Below are 19,147 nucleotides of genomic sequence, written 5' to 3' on the forward strand. Positions count from 1 at the left end.
CGTCTCTTGTCACTGCGGGCCCAAACCTGATTGTCCTATGGCCTCTGGAGGATGGCGGCCACTGAGCTGCCAAGAGGGAGCTGGCAGAGGGACAGTGGGATCATGGCCGTTAATTCGCTTGAAACCCCCTAGGTGGCCGGTACCTGTAACCTACTGCAGGGACCAGACACATTTCTGCCAAAAGCCGCTGGGTTTGGAGATTTGTTTGAGCCTCTGGGATCATGGCCGTTAAGCAGTTCCATCAGGAACCAGAGAGGCCTTGCCTCCAATTATATAGCTGAGCCAGAGGTGGCTTGTGGGTGTGTCTCCCACGTATCTAACTTTTGGACGTTTACTTTCTTGGTAAACTTGGCCCCAAGTCGTTAGGGTCTGGCCAAAGGCACAGCAGCAATTTTGGGGTATCCAGAAGACTGAAAGCACCATCAGGCTGCTGATGCACTTCGCCTCACAGGTACAGATTGACCTGCTGCCGGCACCACACCCCAGTATTTTTTAAATTATCAAAAAAAAAAATCCTGACCTTGGGGCTGGAGAGATAGTTCGGTGGGTAGGACATTTACTTTGCATGCAATCTACCCGGGTTCGATCACCAGCACATGGTATGGTTCCCTTGAACTTGTCAGAAGTGATCCCTGAGTGCAGAGCAAGGAGTTAAGTCCTGAGTGCTGCCAGTATAGCCCCAATTTAAAACACAAATAAATGAAAGGGGGAAAAAAATCCTAACCATCATCCATACCATGAATCACTAACTTTCCCAAGTTCTCACAGTGCTCAACTTTTACGTTTCAATGAGCCTAGGGTCTGACACTACTCAGGAACTATGAATCAAAAAACATCATCCCTCTGCAACAGAAAATAATCTTATTCTCTAGTCCTAAGTCAATGAATAGTGAATTAGGATAACAATGACATCAAATCAACAAGAGCTATTCTATGAATCATGTATTCCTTTTTCCAAAATAAATTTTTCTGAAACCAATATTTGGAATGTTTTGCTTAGGATTTTTTTTTTTTTTTTGCTTTTGCTTTTTGGGTCACACCCAATGATGCTCAGGGGTTACTTACTCCTGGCTCTGCATTCAGGAATTAACTCCTAGCAGTACTCAGTGGACTATGTGTGATGCCAGGGATCAAATCCAGTTTGGCCGCATGCAAGGCAAATGCCTTACCCATTGTACTATCACTCTGGCCCCTTGTTTAGAACAGGGATTTCTCCTGGCTCTGCACTCAGGAATTACTCCTGGAGGTGCTCGAGGGAACATGTGGGATGATAGAAATCGAACCCGGGTTGGCCATGTGTAAGGCAAACACCCTATCCACTCTGCCATTGCTCCAGTCCCTTAACTGCATTTTTAAAAGTACATAAATCTAGATGAAATCGTAAAAGTGATGTTCAAGCAAATCATGGCTTATGTTCATAGTCAAGTACCTTGGTTTCTCGGCTCCAACTGATGAACTGCTTTCAAAAGGTTTTGGAAAAGCCATAGAATCTGTTTTCCCTGAAGGATTCTGAGCTAATGGTTGTTGCTGTTCAGCAGGTGTAGAAATATTCTGAGGACCATCTCCAAAATTAGAAGGAAACAAAGGGCTGAAATTCATACCTAATACATAAAAACAAATTGCAAAAGAATTACAAAACAGCAATTATCTTTAACATGAAATTAAAAGGTTAAAATTTTTCTAATAAATATAAAAATTTGTTCATTAAAATAAAACATCCTCATTTATCGTTTTCAATTCAGCTCTCTATATTTGATTTTAGTGACTGACTGGTGATACAAAGATCCCTATTACCTTAAAAACTAAGAGTTAGAAACGCTGACAACAGAAATTGCCAGAGAGCAAACTCAACTGAAGACAATTTACATGTTACATCGTGTAATGCTCAAAACAGTAATTTAAAAGGTATCATATACATTTTACCAGTAAGAAAACTGTCACAGAGGTCAAATGTTTGGTAAGCTAAAAAGCAGGTTAGATCTCAGGTCTGCATGACCATAAAATTATGTATTTCCTACTGTACTTTGAGAAAGTAAAATAGAATAATAATAAATACATATTAATTACATGTATTTACCATATAATAGTATGTTGGAGATATTATATTTGCAGGGGGCTAATGATAACTTAGGGAGAAAAGATCAAGAAAGCTTCACAAAATTGAACATGGCTGTCTTTGGTACACAACTGGCATGGAAATTTTTATTAATACTTTTAAAAGACATTCAAATATTTGTTGCAAATATTATGTTACTTATAAACTTAAAAAGCTAAACTTTTAGTGCCAAATGTTTCTTTGTTCTTGTTAAGAGTATACATTATGGTTTTTAAATTTATATTTAGAAAGGCCCTTCACCCTTTATCTCCTCTATGCTTAAGTAAACATCTTGAACACCCTTCCCTTCCTGTTTTACTTCATCTAACTGGTGACTTAGCTTATTCCAGTTCCATACATCCTCTGCATTACTTTTCTTTACTCCTCCTGTCAAAATCTCTCAAGATATTGTTCTTTCCTATTCACCTAATAGCCTCAATTCACTTAGTCCCTAAAGCCCCTTTCCTCTTATTTCTCAACATTTTCACTAATGTTAACACTCTAAAATATAAATATCAAGCTAGTCCCACTTAAAAATCCTTCAACAGCCCCACTGTTTTATAAAAGAAAGTCCAAGCTATTTTGTATGGCACAGAAGTCTTCTGCAGCAGTTTGGATAATCAGTAATTGATACTAATAAAGGCCCTAAACTAGGCATATATAAAGGTAACTCCTTCTAAGCAATAAACTGTTCCATTGCTTCATTATTTTCTATGGTCCCATTGATTACCTCCCCTCCCAATCTCCCAAAAATAGTCCTTATATTACCTTTTCTAGAAAAAGCAGTTTCAATAATTCTTACATCAAAGAAGAGAAGGACATCCATGTCATTTGCACCACGCTAGAGTATGGATGACACTGCATCAAGCATTTATCAACACTCCTAGCTTCTGCACTAAACTTTACATTCCTTAAAGCCAGGGTAAAGGTAAAGGTAAAGGCCCTCCCGTTGATCGTCGATTTGCTGGAGCGATAGCACAGCGGGTAGGGCGTTCGCCTTACAAGCGGCCAACATGGCCGACCCGAGTTCGATTCCTCCGCCCCTCTCGGAGAGCCCGGCAAGCTACTGAGAGTATTGGATATGCCAGACACAGTAACAACAAAGTCTCCAATGGAGACGTTACTGGGCCCTTAAAGCCAGAGTCTTACTAATCTTTGAATCCTGATTATTTATATAATATAGTGAAAGGAAAAGCCTGAATAAAAGTCTAACTAAAAATTAAGTATAACTAAGCATTCATCTTTAAACTACTAGTAATCTAGTAATCAATTTCCCTAACAAAACATCAAGTTCCTCTAGACAATCGTCTTATTCATCGTTGTTCTCTTTATGTTTCACATGAAAGTATGTGCTGTACAAAAGCATCTGGATAGATTAATTCCTTTTCTTCTTTAGAGTTGTTAAACAATTCAAAGATACAGCATTAAAAAACCATACATAAGCAGATTACTTTGTTAGCAAGGATTTTTAATTTAATTTCTTACCTATACAGGATCAACAATAGGTTGAGGATATCCCCAACTTATTGGTTCAATATCTCCAATAGGGATGTTGGCGAAATACATACTTGACATGTTCAAAGTTCCGGGTTTAATTCCCTGGCACACTACCCCTTACCCAAGCATTGCTAAGTGTGGTCCTCATGGTTTTAAAACCAGAGCTTGGTCCCACAATAACAGAAGAATTGAAAGGATTGTGACTTTCTTTGAAAATAATTTCAAAGAGATATTTACTTCTAATTTCAAGAGATTAAAGATCTCCTGACAGGCAAAGGCATTCTCAAACACTTTGCATTTATTTACTTTCTCTTTTATTCTCACTTCCGCAGCCAACATGGCCGACGCGAGTTCAATTCCTCCGCCCCTCTCGGAGAGCCCGGGAAGCTACCGAGAGGATCTCGCCCGCATGGCAGAGCCTGGCAAGCTCCCCGTGACGTATTTGATATGCCAGACACAGTAACAACAAAGTCTCCAATGGAGACGTTACTGGGCCCGCTCGAGCAAATCGATGATCAACGGGAGGGCCTTTACCTTTACCTTACCTTTATTCTCACTTACCTGGTGCAAATGATGAAAAATTTGTAAACCCAGGCAAGTTAAACAGATTCACAGGTTGTGTAGGAAAGCTGAAAGGACAAAATAAACCAGAAGGAGAATGTGTTGTACTGCTGCCTCTTTCCTTACTTCCAGTTTTTTCTGGATGCTGACTTTGTTGGCGCATAAGTTCATTTAGAGTTTGTTTTAACCTAAGAAAATTTAAGATGTTATAATTTTAAAAGTTATATTACCATTATGTAAAATCCATCCCAGAAATAACGCAGGAAATTATTCAATAGTGTGTAAAATAGACTAGTCGATTCTTCTGTTATTTACTACACCAAATGTATGCTTGTTCTGCAGAATGAGTTTACTATTATAGCTTAGTAGATAAAACTGTTAAGAAATTTAGTTTTCAGTTTTACTGAGGCATAATTTATATCACCATCCACTTAAGTTTAAGCTATTAAAATCTTTTTTTAAAGAAAATGTTGAATCTACCATATTTAAAACCAAACACTGGACAAGGACAATTTTTTAAGTACCACTTATAAAATTCTTAGGTGACAAAGAATAGTCAAGTATTTGGCTTATGCCTTTTTCTCCCTAAAGAAAACTGGAAAGCCCCTTTTTTTTTTTATATATATTTCAATCTTACCACTTCCAAAACAGATTACCTTTGCACATTATTCTGCTGCCATGCTAGTTGAGTATAGCACTGGTTCAACTGGTGCATTATAAGGTGTACTTGTGGAGATGCAACATTGCTAGGCATTACACTGTAAGGACCAGTGAGGAGAGTTTGTAGCAGACAAGACAGAGTCTAGAAAAGGGAAAAAGAAATCTGTAATAACTCTTAATGACTTGGAAAATTCTGCTATTCAAAAACAGGACTGAAAAATATTACTTGCATACTAAACTTTACCTGCTGATCCTGCATCAACGTCTGACAAATATTGACACTAAAGTCCAGTTGTTTCTTTAGCTGATTGATTTGCTCTTGCCATTGTTCTTTTTCTTCTACGTAAGAGAGTTCTGACACCCAACGAAGGTTTTCCTGACGTTGCATGCTAATATTCTGTTGTCTTGTCTTTGCTAAAGGACGGTAATTTCCATCTGCCGAAAAAGGACGATGGTTCTTCCACCTAACACAGAATTTAAAACATTAGGTCACCCTATGCAATCACCTGGTTTTTAAAATCTACCATAGATCCTAGGCACTTAGTCCACAGGCCAGTGTTTTCTTTAAAGAATTAAAAAACAGGGGCTAAGGAAATAGTCTAAATGACCTGTACGTGGGAGGTCTGGGTTCATGCCTGTGCCATTACACCTCCTGAAAAGCCCTTAGGCAATTTGAGTTGTTTCTGAGCTGGGGGATACACTGAAATGCTGGGAGGATGCACTACCATATAGAAAGTACTTCTGAGCTCTATGCTCCCATATCTCCAATTCATACTTTAGGGTTCAGTGTGTCTTCCATTCATAATAAAATCTAAGTGTTTACTAAATGCAGCTATGAGAGGTTTCAGCAACTTATGCTACCTGACAAGAGGCTATGAGAATCCCCCAATTTGCAGCCAGCTCATACAGAAGTGTGGGTATCCAGAGACGAGGTATGTGACTCGCACCTGAGTTGAGGACAATCTTATAGATCGGAGGCTCCTTAACTTGTCAGGTCTGTTCTAACACCAACGATTATAGTATTTAACTGAATAGCGCAGTGAATAGGACACTTTCCTTATACCCGGATTTGATCTCCAGCACCACCTATGTTCCCCTGACCACCACCAGGAGTAATCCTGAGTGCAGAGTCGGGGAGTAAGCCTTCAGTACTACAGGGCATGGCCCAAAAAACAAACAAAATAGCTGAATTAAAAATTGGAGGCTATATGCTTGGTTCAGGAAAAAAAAAATTCATAGTGTCAGAACTGCTTATGGGACTCTTAAAGGAAAATACTAAAATAGTAAACTAACCTATTTTTAGTTTCTTTTACACTGTAAGAATTACGATTCACACTGTTAGGAGGATACACAGAAAAGTTATCATTGGAACTGGCATCTTGCTCCTCCTCTTCTTCCTCTTCATCTGTCCGAACAATTCCTTCAGAAAGGTAGCCATCTTCATCTCCATCTTCATCTAGAGCACACTGGGTAGAACCCCCCCACGTAGCCATAGTTCTATAGAGTAAAAGGCATAAAATAAGATCATTTTAGAAGCAAGTTAAGAACCAGACAATGTACCAAAAATATACATATATCTATGTGTGTATGCTCATAAAATTTCATTTGACCACTGTAAATACAGAATGGTAGCAGTCTTCACTGCTATAATTTGCTACACAGACCATGTTTACTTGCCTTACACATATACGAAATAAGCCCTGTAGCACTGTCACTGTCATCCCTTGTTCACTGATTTGCTTGAGCAGGCACCAGTAACATCTCCATTGTAAGACTCGTTATTGTTTTTGGCATATCGAATACACCACGGGGAGCGTGCCAGGCTCTGCCATGTGGGCGGGATACTCTCGGCAGCTTGTCGGGCTCTCCGAGAGGGATGGAGAAATCGAACCCGGGTCGGCCGAGGGCAAGGCAAACACCCTACCCGCTGTGCATAAATTGTAAATTTACACAAAGTGTGTAAATTTTGTGTATACAAAATATTACTTCAACTAAATTAAGATAGTAATCATATCCCCTGGAACCCTTTTTCCTTTTAAGCCCTTCAACTTTTCCTTTTCCCTGAGTAACTCAGTGTTCTAGATCAGTGTTCAATAAAAGTTCCTTCAACACAGATCCCTAGCATTACAAATGGTATCCCAAGAACCTCCAGTAATGATGCCTAGCACAGAACCAGGAGTAAGCCCTGAGCACAGCTATGTATGGCCACAGAAAGTGAAGTCAACAAAACAAAATTTTTTATTTCCACCTGTGCTGTCCAATACAGTATTAGCTTATGACCACTCAAAATGTGACTGATGGGACTAAGAAAATGAAATTTCATTTAGCTTTAATTTAAATGGCCACTATGCTTATTAGCTGTTACAGTGGAAAGCACAATTCTAGACTAACAGATCTTAAATCTACATACCTGCCAAAACTAAAGATTATTCCCCCCATGGTCCCCTGGGGAAAACACCCAGTGGTGCTCAGGGATCACTCCTAGAAAGGTCTGGGTACCATATGTGGTGCTACGGATTGAACCTGGACCGCCTGCATGCAAGGCAAGCGGTTTATCCTCTATACTATTACTCCAACCACCTAGAGATAATTTTTAAAGTACAGATGTGTGTGTGGTACTCAGAACAGAATATCACAGATACAATCTGATCACTAAAATGCATACTGAACTCAAAGAGAAAATTTTCTTAAAAAAAAGACTGAAGATTTTTTTGTACCACCAAGAGCACTTCCCTCACATGTGAAGCCAGGATATAATCACTGAACAGACAACAGAAAAATAAGAGCATCACACACATGCACACATACATTCACCCACGCACACACCCTCCTACTATGCAAGTGAAGTAAAAAAAAAAAAATCAACAAAATAACCAATCTGTGCTGTATATAGGGGAAATTAAGCATCTAACTTCTCACTTATAGACCTTAGCAGGTCTTAGACCTATAAGGTCATTCTGAGTTCACCAAGTCTTACTTTTCTGTTCTACTTTGCTGGGGAGTACACAGGTTTTCAGACCCATCACTTCTCAATGAAACAGCCACTGGAGATGATGTTTCGGCAAGACCTTGCCTCCTCTGATGTTCGGCCATCAAGGCTTCAAGCTGCTTTCTTCTCTGTCGTAGCTCCTCCCTTAACATTTCATGTCTTCGCATTTCTGACCACTGCTATTATTTTAAGTATCAAAGTTAGTATACAAGTAGGGATTTTGCTTTAGCTGTTAATGACAACATAGAAGGCTAACATAATTGTCAGTACCAAAAAGCTTTCTATTCTCACTCTTTTAGTCTAAGATCTTATGCTAAATAGTATTTGAGTGATAATGAAGGGAAAAAGCATCACTCAATTATCCACCTCAATTATCTAGTTATATTTTTGATAATTCACATAAATGTCCTTTTTTTTTTTTTTGCTTTTGCTTTTTGGCTCACACCTGACTCTGCACTCAGGCATTATCCCTGGCGATGCTCAGGGAACCATATGGGATGCTGGGAATCGAACCTGGGTTGGCCGCATGCAAGGCAAACGCCCTACCCGCTGTGCTATTGCTCCAGTCCCTAAATGTCATTTTTTATGTGTGCTTTTTCCTAACTAAAATGATTACTATTGGCTGTAACTTTGTATAATTCTGCAAATTAAGGCAACACTATTTTTTAAAAAGCACCCCTTTTAATTGCTATCTGCAAAAAATCATTTTTTTCCCCATCTAATTAAAAGTATGTTTCTCAGTTTTCCTCCTAAAGATGTATTCTCATGATTCAGGATCAGGGTTCTGGAGAGAGGCGACTGGCTTGCTTTGCATGCAGCCAACCTGGGTTTGGCCCCCAATGCCATAGATCATTCCCTGAGGACAGAACCAGGAGTTTAAGCCCTGAGCACTGCTAGGTATAGCACAAACAACAAAATCAATCTCCACCCCCCCCAAAAATAACTGATATATTACACGATACCTCATTATCAACTAATGAAGAATCTTCAGGCTCAAAAACAGATTTGCTTGTACTGGTTTCATTTTCATTAGCAGTTGGGGTTGAAGTAACAGCTGGCACGTATTTTTTTGAGGGGCAGTTACCCCCATTAGTAGTTGTCAGCTAAAAAAAATTGGCAAAAACTATTATGAAGAATTAAAGCAATTATATTAATTTCACAGAAGCAGCTCTTTTACTAATTTTTTAAGGCTCTAATATATTTAGTTTTTTATTACTAGACTTGACTGAACTGCTATTGAGACCCAAAGAAAATCTAATACAACAAAACAAAGATAAAAGGCCAAGGAGATAGCTCAAAGATCAAGAGCATACTTTGCATGCAAGGGCCCAAGAATCAATCCCCAGAGAAACATGATACTGGTACTCTATGCATCATTTGGTACAACCTCAAGCTATAACTAAACAAGCAAAACAAAACAAAAACCCCAAAGATGCAAACACGAATTATAAAGTTGGCAAGCAGTAACCCTCAAGAACACCAGTGGCTCAGTGATAGCTCAGGAAATAGCGAGGGTAAGCATGAGATTCTGAGTTTAATTCCTGTCCCAGTACACACACTGAAGCAATCCTGGCTGTCCCTCTTAAACTAAGGTCTCCAGTGAGGGAAAATTTTTTAAAATCCTAGTTAAAAATTTCAGATACTCAAACCAACCCTGGCATTTATTTCTTTGAACATTATGGAAAAGGGAAAAATATTAGGTAAAATGAAAAAGTCTGAGTCAAGAAAAAAGTTGTATTACATCTGTCATTTAAAGGCTTAAGTACAGAAGGTAAGATACTCGCATTGCATGCAACTGATACTGGGCCTATCCCATCCTGAGCATAGAGGCAAGAGTACTGCCTGATGTGGTCCCCCCAAAAGAAATAAAACAGAAAAAAAAAAAAACATCATTTGATGTGTTTCCTTTTTAAAAAACAAAATGTTTTAAGAATAAAATCAATTAATTTTAGGAAAATTCTCAGAAAAAAAAGTATTGCATTTATTAGCCCTATTACTGATTACTTAATATGGTATAAGATTTATCTTTATTTAATCTCAGAGAAAATATAGGTATGATGCTCCTATGGGATCTAGGGGTGGAGGAGAAGGTGGGGGGGGCAGCGGAAGAGGTGATTTAGGTCAGGGAGGAATGGAGGTCTAGCTCTGCAGGCAGGAGCCCCTGGTTCAATCCCACACAACACAGTTCTCAGACCATGATGGGAATGCTCTGAGGAGTGCTTATATCCCACCAGATCATAAAGGTCAGTCTAAAATATTATAATATAGTCAGGAATGTTACGAATTTATAGCAAGGCAAGAGAAATAATCTAACTGTGTATTTCTCATTGTAAATATATATCCCTAGCCCATTAGTCACAAAATCAGATAAAAATCTGTCACATAGGCACTAGAAAAAGAGTACTTCCACTGACTAAATTTTAAACATCTTTTTTCTTTTCTGACAACACAGGAAGAAATTTCCTAGTTACCTGTAGATCAGGACATGCTTTTTGCAATGCTTGAATTTTCTCTTGAATCTCTATCAGTTTCTTTCTTTCTTCCTGCAGTTGTTTGAGTTCTCTCTGTTGCTGCTGTACTCTAGCCTCATAAAATTTCTGTCTATAATTAAATTGACATTATTTTTATTTTAAATTTAATATCAATAGGCTATGCTATCATGCATTACACTTAGTTGAATACCTTCTCCAGAGAAGGTATATTTATATTTTATTAAATGAAAGTTATAAGCTAACGTACCTTGCCTTTGCATTTACTCCAGCATCTTTCTGTGTTTTATTTGTATTTCCTCTAGTATTATTTGTATTTTGTTTGCTGTCATCTTCTGCTGGGTAGAAATCATCCAAATTTGAAGTAGTAGCACAAATAGCTCCTTGTTCCGCAGTGTCGTCATCCTAAAACATCGTACTGTTATAGTAAAATCTTGCTAACCTAGTGATATCCAATTTATAGCTATTAAATACTACCACATAATAAAGGTAAAGGTAAAGGCCCTCCCGTTGATCGTCAATTTGCTCGAGTGGGCCCAGTAACGTCTCCATTGGAGACTTTGTTGTTACTGTGTCTGGCATATCGAATACGTCACGAGGAGCTTGCCAGGCTCTGCCGTGCGGGCGAGATACTCTCGGTAGCTTGCCGGGCTCTCCGAGAGGGGCGGAGGAATCGAACTCGGGTAGGCCATGTTGGCTGCGTGCAAGGCAAATACCCTACCGCTGTGCTATCGCTCCAGCCCAACACTTAATAGTATTTTTATATTTAAAAAAGCATTAGAGAAATGTGAATTTTAGAGCACATGGAAGTTCATCCTCTAGCAATGGCAGAAAATAAAGTGCTGACACTAAAAATGGTATGTTTAAAATATGAGCTATTATCTAGTAATAACAAATACTGAATTTCTTTGACAAATACTGAATTATCAAGGAATAGATTTCAACAAGGAAATCAAAATTAAAAATATGCCACTCGAGCTGCAAACAGCTGACGTAAGTTTTTCGTGACTTTTACATCAACAACTTCAAATAAAGAATGTCTATTACTTGTTCTGCTTGAAAATTTCCTTTCTTTGGTCTTAAAAGTTTGTCTTTGCAAAAAAAGGTGCCATTAACTCTCAATACAAAAACCAGCAGGGTCATATATGTTATCTCGGATTTGTATGACTTATAAAAAATGAACAGTTATTTTTCCAAATACTCTGATGGATCAATATACTTAGTAAAAATTGAGGGTTTGATAAACTGCCCTTAAAAAAAAAAATCACCATTTTTATATGTAAACTACACTTCTATTTAGTATTTATTTATGATTTCTCCAATGACAAGGCAAATGCCCTATCGCTGTGCTATAGCACAGTGGTAGAGTGTTTGCCTTGCGCACAGCCAGCCCGGCCGAGCCGGGTTCGATTCCTCCACCCCTCTTGGAGAGCCTGGCAAGCTACCAAGAGTATTCAATATGCCAAACACAGTAACAAGAAGTCTCACAATGGAAACGTTACTGGGCCCGCTCGAGCAAATCGATGAACAGCGGGAGGGCAGTGTGGCAGTGTGCTTTCCAATGACGTCAATTAAAACCTTTGGAAATATTCTAATACAAATTCAAACAGAACAAATCCAACTATAAAGTCTACACAAATGAAATAACACTAAAAGAAAGCAATTAAAAAATGACTGTCTAGGGGCTGGAGCAACAGTACAGCGGGTAGGGCATTTGCTTTGCACACAGCCGACCCAGGTTCAAGTCCCAGTATCAATGGTCCCCCGAGCACCACCAGGACTAATTCCCAAGTGCAAAGCCAGGAGTAACTCCTGTGCATTTCCAGGTATGACCCAAAAAAGCCAAAACAAAAAAAAACCAAAAAAAAAAAAATCCCATATTGTGTCAGACTAAGAAATTAAGAGAATATCTAAGAACTCATAAAATGTGTAGAACTTCAAAGCCTTAAACTGTCCAGTTATAATCACTTTAACACCTTTGGGAAACAATGTAAGAAAAGGTGTAAGAAAAATCTACCCTTCATATAAGTAAAATTCATTTTTAATAATAAGTTGGGAATATTCATTTTTCAAACAGTTCTCTTTAAGGAGGTCCCACAGAGATCTGAAGTGAGATTTCTTATTTTTTAAATATGTATTTCAGACAGTTAGATACTCCCCAAAGCTCAACAATTCAATGCAGGCCTTAACTTCAACTGATTTCACCAAGTAATATCACTCTGGCCCTCCAAACAACAACACAGCCATGTTTGTTTATATATATTATCCAAGCCTGTTCTTATGTTCATCAGTTCTAACAAGAAACAGTATGGCTCAAGAAACCTAAAATATTTACTAACTCACACTAACAGAAAAAATTTTCTTCTCAATATGCCAAGTATTCAAATCTGAAGAACTCTATAAACATGTACTAGTACAAATACACCAACAATTTAAAAATACACATGCAAATTTTACTATTTTTTGACAGATTTTTTAAAAAAACATATAAGCAGTAGTTACCTGTACCATAGCAACAAGATCTTGTAACTGTCTAAGTTTCTGTTTTGCAGCCATAAGTCTATTGATCTTCTGTTCAAATTCCATGTCTTCTGGGGCTTCATCAACCAGACTGCTCCTATGACTGGATAAAGAAGCTCCACTGACTCCCTCCTCTTCTGCTTCATCCTCCTCTTCTTCATCATCTTCGCCATGTACCACATGAATCCCCTGCTCTCCTTCTCTGTTATAGTGACAATCTGCAGGAAGCATGCATTCCAAAATCAATCACTTTTGTTTTGTGCCACACCCCAAGGTGCACAGGAATTGCTCCCAGCAGTTTTCATAGGATCACATGATACTGGAGACCAAATCCAACCTCCCACAAGAAAAGCATGAGTTCAGCCTATTGAGCTGTATCTCTCGAGCCCAGAAAGAAATCACTTTAATAAATTTAAAAGTATTAATAACAGGAGATACATTTTCTAAGAATAAATGAGATATGGTCAATCATACCTAAAGGCGGAGGCATATTTAGTGGCCGTTTGTTGGCTGCAAATCTGTTGTTAATTTCACAATTAGGATTAACTGATCTCCCATCTCTATTGTTAGAGACACACTGTGCAACAGAATTACTATTCATTTCATTCCAGGTGGCAGCTACTTGAGGATTTCTGAAAGAAACAGTTTGATGTTATTTAAGGTTAAAAAGAAAAGTTCTAGAACCACAGTACAATAATTCTGAATTATGACTACCATTGGCTATTTTCAATGATAAATGAAAGTGAGTAATTTCTATTTGCTTTTCATTAACTTCTATCTGAAAATTTAAGACGAAAAATATCTGAAAAACCGATTACATTTAAAAATAAGGAATAGGGACTCAAACTAGAACAGGATGCTTGCCTTGCACAAGGCTACCAACTGAACCAGGTTTGATTCCCCCGAGTACAAAAACAAGAGTAAGCCCTAAAATCCAAAACTAAACCAAACCCAAACAAAAAACCTCAAATGCAGTAAAACTGAAGAATAGGAACGTGCTGTTAGATACTTAAGATTTACCAATACCTAATAATAGCAACCTTAAACCACTCTAACAAATAATTCCTTATTTGCTTTTCTTTACAGGTTAAGTATAATCACACTGATCGAAATAAAACAGCTGGAAAATTCAGCACTTTATTGAAGAGTTTTGTTTTAAGATGAATATGAGAAAACCATATTTTTATTTATTTAAATTTGGGTTTTTGGCCACACCAACTTTGTTCAGGGCTACGAGCTGTGCTCAGGGATCACTCCTATTGTAGCTTGTCAAGCCATAAATAGTGACGGGGATCTAACAAGGGCTGGTTACATGCAAGGCAAACACCTAACGGGTTGGTACTACTACTGCACAGTCCCAAATTTTTAAACATTCTTACCGAATATTAGTAACAGGTTCAGAACTTTCATGCTCAGATTCATACTCTGATTCTTCTGTTTCTTCATCTTTTGTGTTTTCATTTACAGCATCTGTCATCATATCTGATGTTTGTTCATAATAATGAACAAGTTCTCTTAGTTCATTTAATCTCTTTCGAACTTCATTTAACTTCCTAACAAAATATATGTAAAATATCTAATTCAGTAAAATGAAACATGCACTATTTCCTTATAAAGCAACCAGAACACATAAAACAGACCTAAGTCAAATATTCAGAGCTATGCAACTTGTAAAAAATTTTTAGGAGTTTAGCCAAAAATCTCATCACTTATGCTGAGTCGAGGACAAAAGGCTAAGAAAGCCTGTTTCAAACGTTCACTTTAAAAAGATAAATATTGTAGCACAAAAATACAGTACCAAATTATCCCTAAAGGACTCAGTAAGTACAAAAAAATGTGAAATATTAGATTTTCCATTTAAAACTGTCTATTAGGCAAACTGAGTAAGCCGGGATTATTGAGCATTTTCAGAAAGGTCTGTCATTTGTTTACTACAAAACAGATTTATATAAAACATTTACCAAAAAATAATTATTTGTGAAGTTTGTACAGTTAGTGTCAAGAACCATGCTAGTGTTTTAAATACTTAAAAAAATAAAAAAAAACCCACAAACATCTTTATGAACAGGTATTTTGCAGACAAAAGAGTCTGGGTTAATGAGGGCAAATTATTTATCCAAAAACACAGCCTAGTGTGAGATAAAATTTCAGAACTGGGGGCTAGAACGATAGCACAGCAGGTAGGGTGTTTGCCTTGCACGTGGCCGACCCAGGTTCCATTTCCAGCATCCCATTTGGTCCCCCAGGAGTAATCCCTGAGTGCAGAGTCAGGAGTAAATCCCTGAGAATCGCTGGGTGTGACCGCCCCCCCCCCAAAAAAAAGAAAAAAAAAATTCAGAACTGACTCTGGAATCTCAGATCTATGCCTTTTAAACAAGGAAAAATTTGGAGGGAAGGGGGCGAGAGTGATAGTACAGTGGGTAGGGCATTTTTCTTGCAAGTAGCCAAACCCGGTTCTATACCTGGTACCCCACAGGGTCCCCTGAGCAACGAAATTCCTGAGTGTAGAGCCAGGAGTAACCCCTGAGCATTGTGTGACCATCCAAAAGCCAAAAAATAAAATAATTTTGTGGGGGAGGGGGGCTTGTTTTTGTTTTTGGTCATACCCAGGGCTCATTCTTGGCTCTGCATTCAGGATCACCTCCCAGTAGTGCTTAGGGGGGTTTATGAGGTGCCAGGGATTGAACCTGGGTTGGATGCTTGTAAGGAAAGTGACTTACACACTAAACTAGCTCTCCGGACCCCTACACAGAGACGTTAAACTCTAGTCATATCTGTTTTTAATCCTTATTTTGGAAACTGGGAATAAAGTAGTTATAAACTCACAAAAAAATTATACTGCAACATTTTTTCTCTTGGTTAACTGAAAGAATGCATATATGTATATATGTATGCATATACACATAATGCACATATAAACATAGATGAAATGCATGCACATACATCTTCTCCCATTGTACCATTTTGTTTATCATAATAAAGCACTTCCATAATTTTTAACATAAAAAAATCCCATTCTAGTCCATATAAATAAATTTTATAGAACTTATTTACTGGAGTTTTTCAGTTGGATTTAGTTGGCCTTCATTTTCACTCTCCTTCTGTGAAACGAGAGTAGAAGCAGGGTAAGGAACAGATGCTGTGAGGCTACTGGATTCTCCATTGACAACTGGGGCTATGCAACCAACAGGAGCAGAGGGAGCTGAGGCTGTACTTCTCTGATCCAGACTCCGTTGTGGAGAAGCTGAAGGCACAACTACAAAACAAAAAACAAATCACCATGTTCATAATTGTCTTGAATTTTAAAAAAGGTAGAAATTATTACTATCTTAAACTCTGCGGACTTCAGTTTTAGGAACTTTAGGACACATCATTCATTTCATCTGTTTAATTAAAAATAAGCCCTCTGGGCCAGTGCGACAGTACAGGGGGTAGGGCATTTGCCTTACAAGTGGACAGACATGGATTCAATCCCCGGCATCCTATATGGTTCCCCGAGCACTGCCAGGAGTGATTCCTCAGTGCAGAGTAATGAGTATCAGCTGAGCATCTCTGGGTCTAACCCAAAAAGCCAAAAAAAAGAACCCCAAAAAGGCCCTTCATAAACACAGAGTTAAAACAAAAAAGGAAAGATGCAAATTGATTGACGAAAACCATACTATTATTTGAAAAGTAACTAAAGTTCTCCTAAATTTGTTTTGTTTTGCTTTTGTAGTTTCAAGGCTATGGCCTGGCTGTGCTCAGGGCTTACTACTGGCAGGTTTGTGGGACCATAAGTGATGATGAGGATCAAACGTGGGTCAGCTGCAAGCAAGGAAGCACTCATCCTTCTGTATTATTGCTCCAGGTAGTTAAATTTGACTTTAAGGTAAACAGAAGTCATCATGTATGATGTATAGCACAATATCAGTAATCCTAACAGTTTTAGCAGACTAGGCTCTGAAGGGTGTTCCAAATCTACAACGCAGAGAACTGTATCTAATTTTCAAACTGGAAAACAAAACTGGTAAAATGTGTAACTGGCACAGCAATAAAATTTTCTTATTGGCTGATAGCTAATCCTCTAGTCCTTAAGCTGTATTTTAACTACTCTATCCACAAAGATCAAGAATCTCATGCTTTCAAAGAATAATTAAGAACCTATATCCCACCACTTTAAGACTGTCATTTATCTTTGTCATTTTGATTTCTCATTTTAATACTTCAGTAGCTGTAGTTTCTAATAATCTTTCTATTCTTTGACTGTTATACTTTTGCTGTGTTCTCACAGTTGGAAATTCCAAATAGTTCCAAATAGTCCCTTTATTCCTTGACTGTTAGATCTCTGTTATGCTTGGTTTCCCAGTGGGAAAAATTATTTCTCCCAGTGGGAAAAAGTTATAAAATTTATAAAACAATTATAAATGATAATTTTTACATCAATTTTATATCAATCAGTAAGGTGATATTTTCTCTGTGTGTATGAAATTGGGCTTGTTTGAATTTTAAGTGTTTCTTAGCAGTGTTTATCTGGTTAGGCAGGATAACCAGGGGTAGAAAAGGAAAATAGCAGATGTCAAGTGTGAGTTTCAAAAAGGCGTGGAGGCGTGTGGGCACATATGGGACTCAAGTGTTTGATGGCATGGAGCAGTTCCCCTAGCAGGCCCACTTGATGGATGGACCAAGGACGGAGAAACAGGGCCCCAGGCTTGTTGGTAGTTGGTTAGCAGTGTTTATCTGATTAGGCAGGATAACCACTGGGGTAGTCTCTCCCCAGCATAGTCGATCTCTCCCCTTACAGCACAATCGTAGTTGTACTTTTGGTTGTAGTCCCAGTCATCACAGTTCCATCTTGCTAGTCTCCTTGTAGACCTCAAAGTCCTCTCATCATAGTTATCCTCACTTAGTTGTTGTCTTCTAAGTCCCCTTCTGTCCCCTTACAGCATAGTTTACACAGAAATCATGAAGGGTGGGATACACATGGGTGGGGCTAAACACTGTCATTAACAACAAACTGAAGTAAAGCCACTCTTTCAGGGGAAGATCTAGGAGATTAAGTACAAAATCTCATTGGAGAGTTCAGACCTCCAGATTACTAGGATATCCTCTCAAGGGCGGGATTCCATCCAGGATTATTGCTTTATCCTTTCCTAAACTAGTAATCCATTTAACCAATCATAGTAGATTTACTTAGAATATTTTTAACCATTTTGTATGAACACAGTAACAGTGAGGCTCTTACTGTGTTAAGTTTAAAGGTTGGCTCTTCCTGGGATCACCTCGCAGTATATTCCAGATCACAGTTCTCAGGCCAGGTTCACTCGTAATCACTTGTCATCCCATTGTTCGTAGATTTGCTCGAGTGGGCGCCAGTAACGTCTCCATTTGACTCTGCCATGTCCTAATGTAGCCAGTGGCGTCTGCTTACTCCAGGAACACGAAGAGCATCAAACCATTTGTTCAGGGTCTTGAAAAGAAGTCTGACCATCTCGTAGGTGGGCGGCCAGGTGTTCTTTTGACGTCACGTGGAATCTAGCTGGTAATGGCTCTAGTCCAGCAGTCGTCTCCAAATAGCATTAGATGGCCAGCCCATCTGATTTTCGACACCTTGGCACACGAGGCAGCGTCCCTGATCTTCAATCTTTGACGGAGGTCGGAACTCCGGATTCCTTCTCTCACTTGAGTAAAGTGTGATACTCCAAGCATAGCTCTTTCGATTCCTCTTTGGGTGATCCGAATAGCATTCTCGTCCTGTTTTCATAGGGCCCAGGTCCCTGAGGCATATGTTAGTGCAGGAAGAACGGTGGAGTCGAAAAGATGTGCCCGAAGCCGAAGGTTTTCTGTCCTCCTAACAACTTCTTCGATGCTCTTAAAGGCATTCCACAGAGCTCTCTTCCTCCTGCGCAGTTCTGGTGACAAGTCGTTCATCACGTTGAGTTCTCCACCCAGGTACACATAGCTGTTGCATTCAGAGATGTTTGTTCTGTTTACAGCAATTGGAACGTCAGGGGCTAGTTCCTTTTTCATGAGCACTGTCTTGGTGAGATTCAGCTGCAGTCCGACCTTTCCACATTCATGGTCGAAGTTGGCCAGCATTTGTGCTGCTGTGCACGATGATGTTTGGTGTTATTAGAACAATGTCAACAACGAAGCAGAGGTGGTGTAATTGCAGACAGTCTATCTTCACTCCCATGTCTTCCCATTCTAGTCGTCGCATGATGTTCCTGAGGATGGCACCGAAGAGTTTCGTGAAATGGTATCACCCTGCCAAACCCCTCTCTTTACGTCGATGATCACTTCCTAGTAGAATCGTGAGATCCCGGTGGCTATCCATAATATAGCTTGCGGAGGATCCTG

The 19,147-nt window shown here is 38.8% G+C and overlaps 1 protein-coding gene across 5 annotated transcripts in view; it reads right to left on the reverse strand.

Annotated features, from left to right (window-relative positions):
* PCM1 (pericentriolar material 1) overlaps positions 1-19,147 on the reverse strand; it is a 93,065-nt gene that overhangs the window by 41,958 nt on the left and 31,960 nt on the right. For all 5 annotated transcript variants that reach the window (XM_056113864.1, XM_056113863.1, XM_056113865.1 and 2 more), the window contains 13 exons: positions 15,866-16,067; positions 14,191-14,364; positions 13,286-13,443; positions 12,794-13,029; positions 10,542-10,696; positions 10,274-10,403; positions 8,765-8,905; positions 7,791-7,981; positions 6,107-6,310; positions 5,058-5,277; positions 4,810-4,955; positions 4,154-4,341; positions 1,430-1,601 (listed from right to left, as the gene is read on the reverse strand). In XM_056113864.1, the coding sequence (XP_055969839.1) occupies positions 1,430-1,601; positions 4,154-4,341; positions 4,810-4,955; positions 5,058-5,277; positions 6,107-6,310; positions 7,791-7,981; positions 8,765-8,905; positions 10,274-10,403; positions 10,542-10,696; positions 12,794-13,029; positions 13,286-13,443; positions 14,191-14,364; positions 15,866-16,067 (2,317 nt within the window). The remainder of the gene's footprint in view (positions 1-1,429; positions 1,602-4,153; positions 4,342-4,809; positions 4,956-5,057; positions 5,278-6,106; positions 6,311-7,790; positions 7,982-8,764; positions 8,906-10,273; positions 10,404-10,541; positions 10,697-12,793; positions 13,030-13,285; positions 13,444-14,190; positions 14,365-15,865; positions 16,068-19,147) is intronic.

The sequence above is a fragment of the Sorex fumeus genome, unplaced genomic scaffold (assembly GCF_029834395.1).
Source record: "Sorex fumeus unplaced genomic scaffold, SorFum_2.1 ptg000024l, whole genome shotgun sequence".
NCBI lineage: Eukaryota > Metazoa > Chordata > Mammalia > Eulipotyphla > Soricidae > Sorex > Sorex fumeus.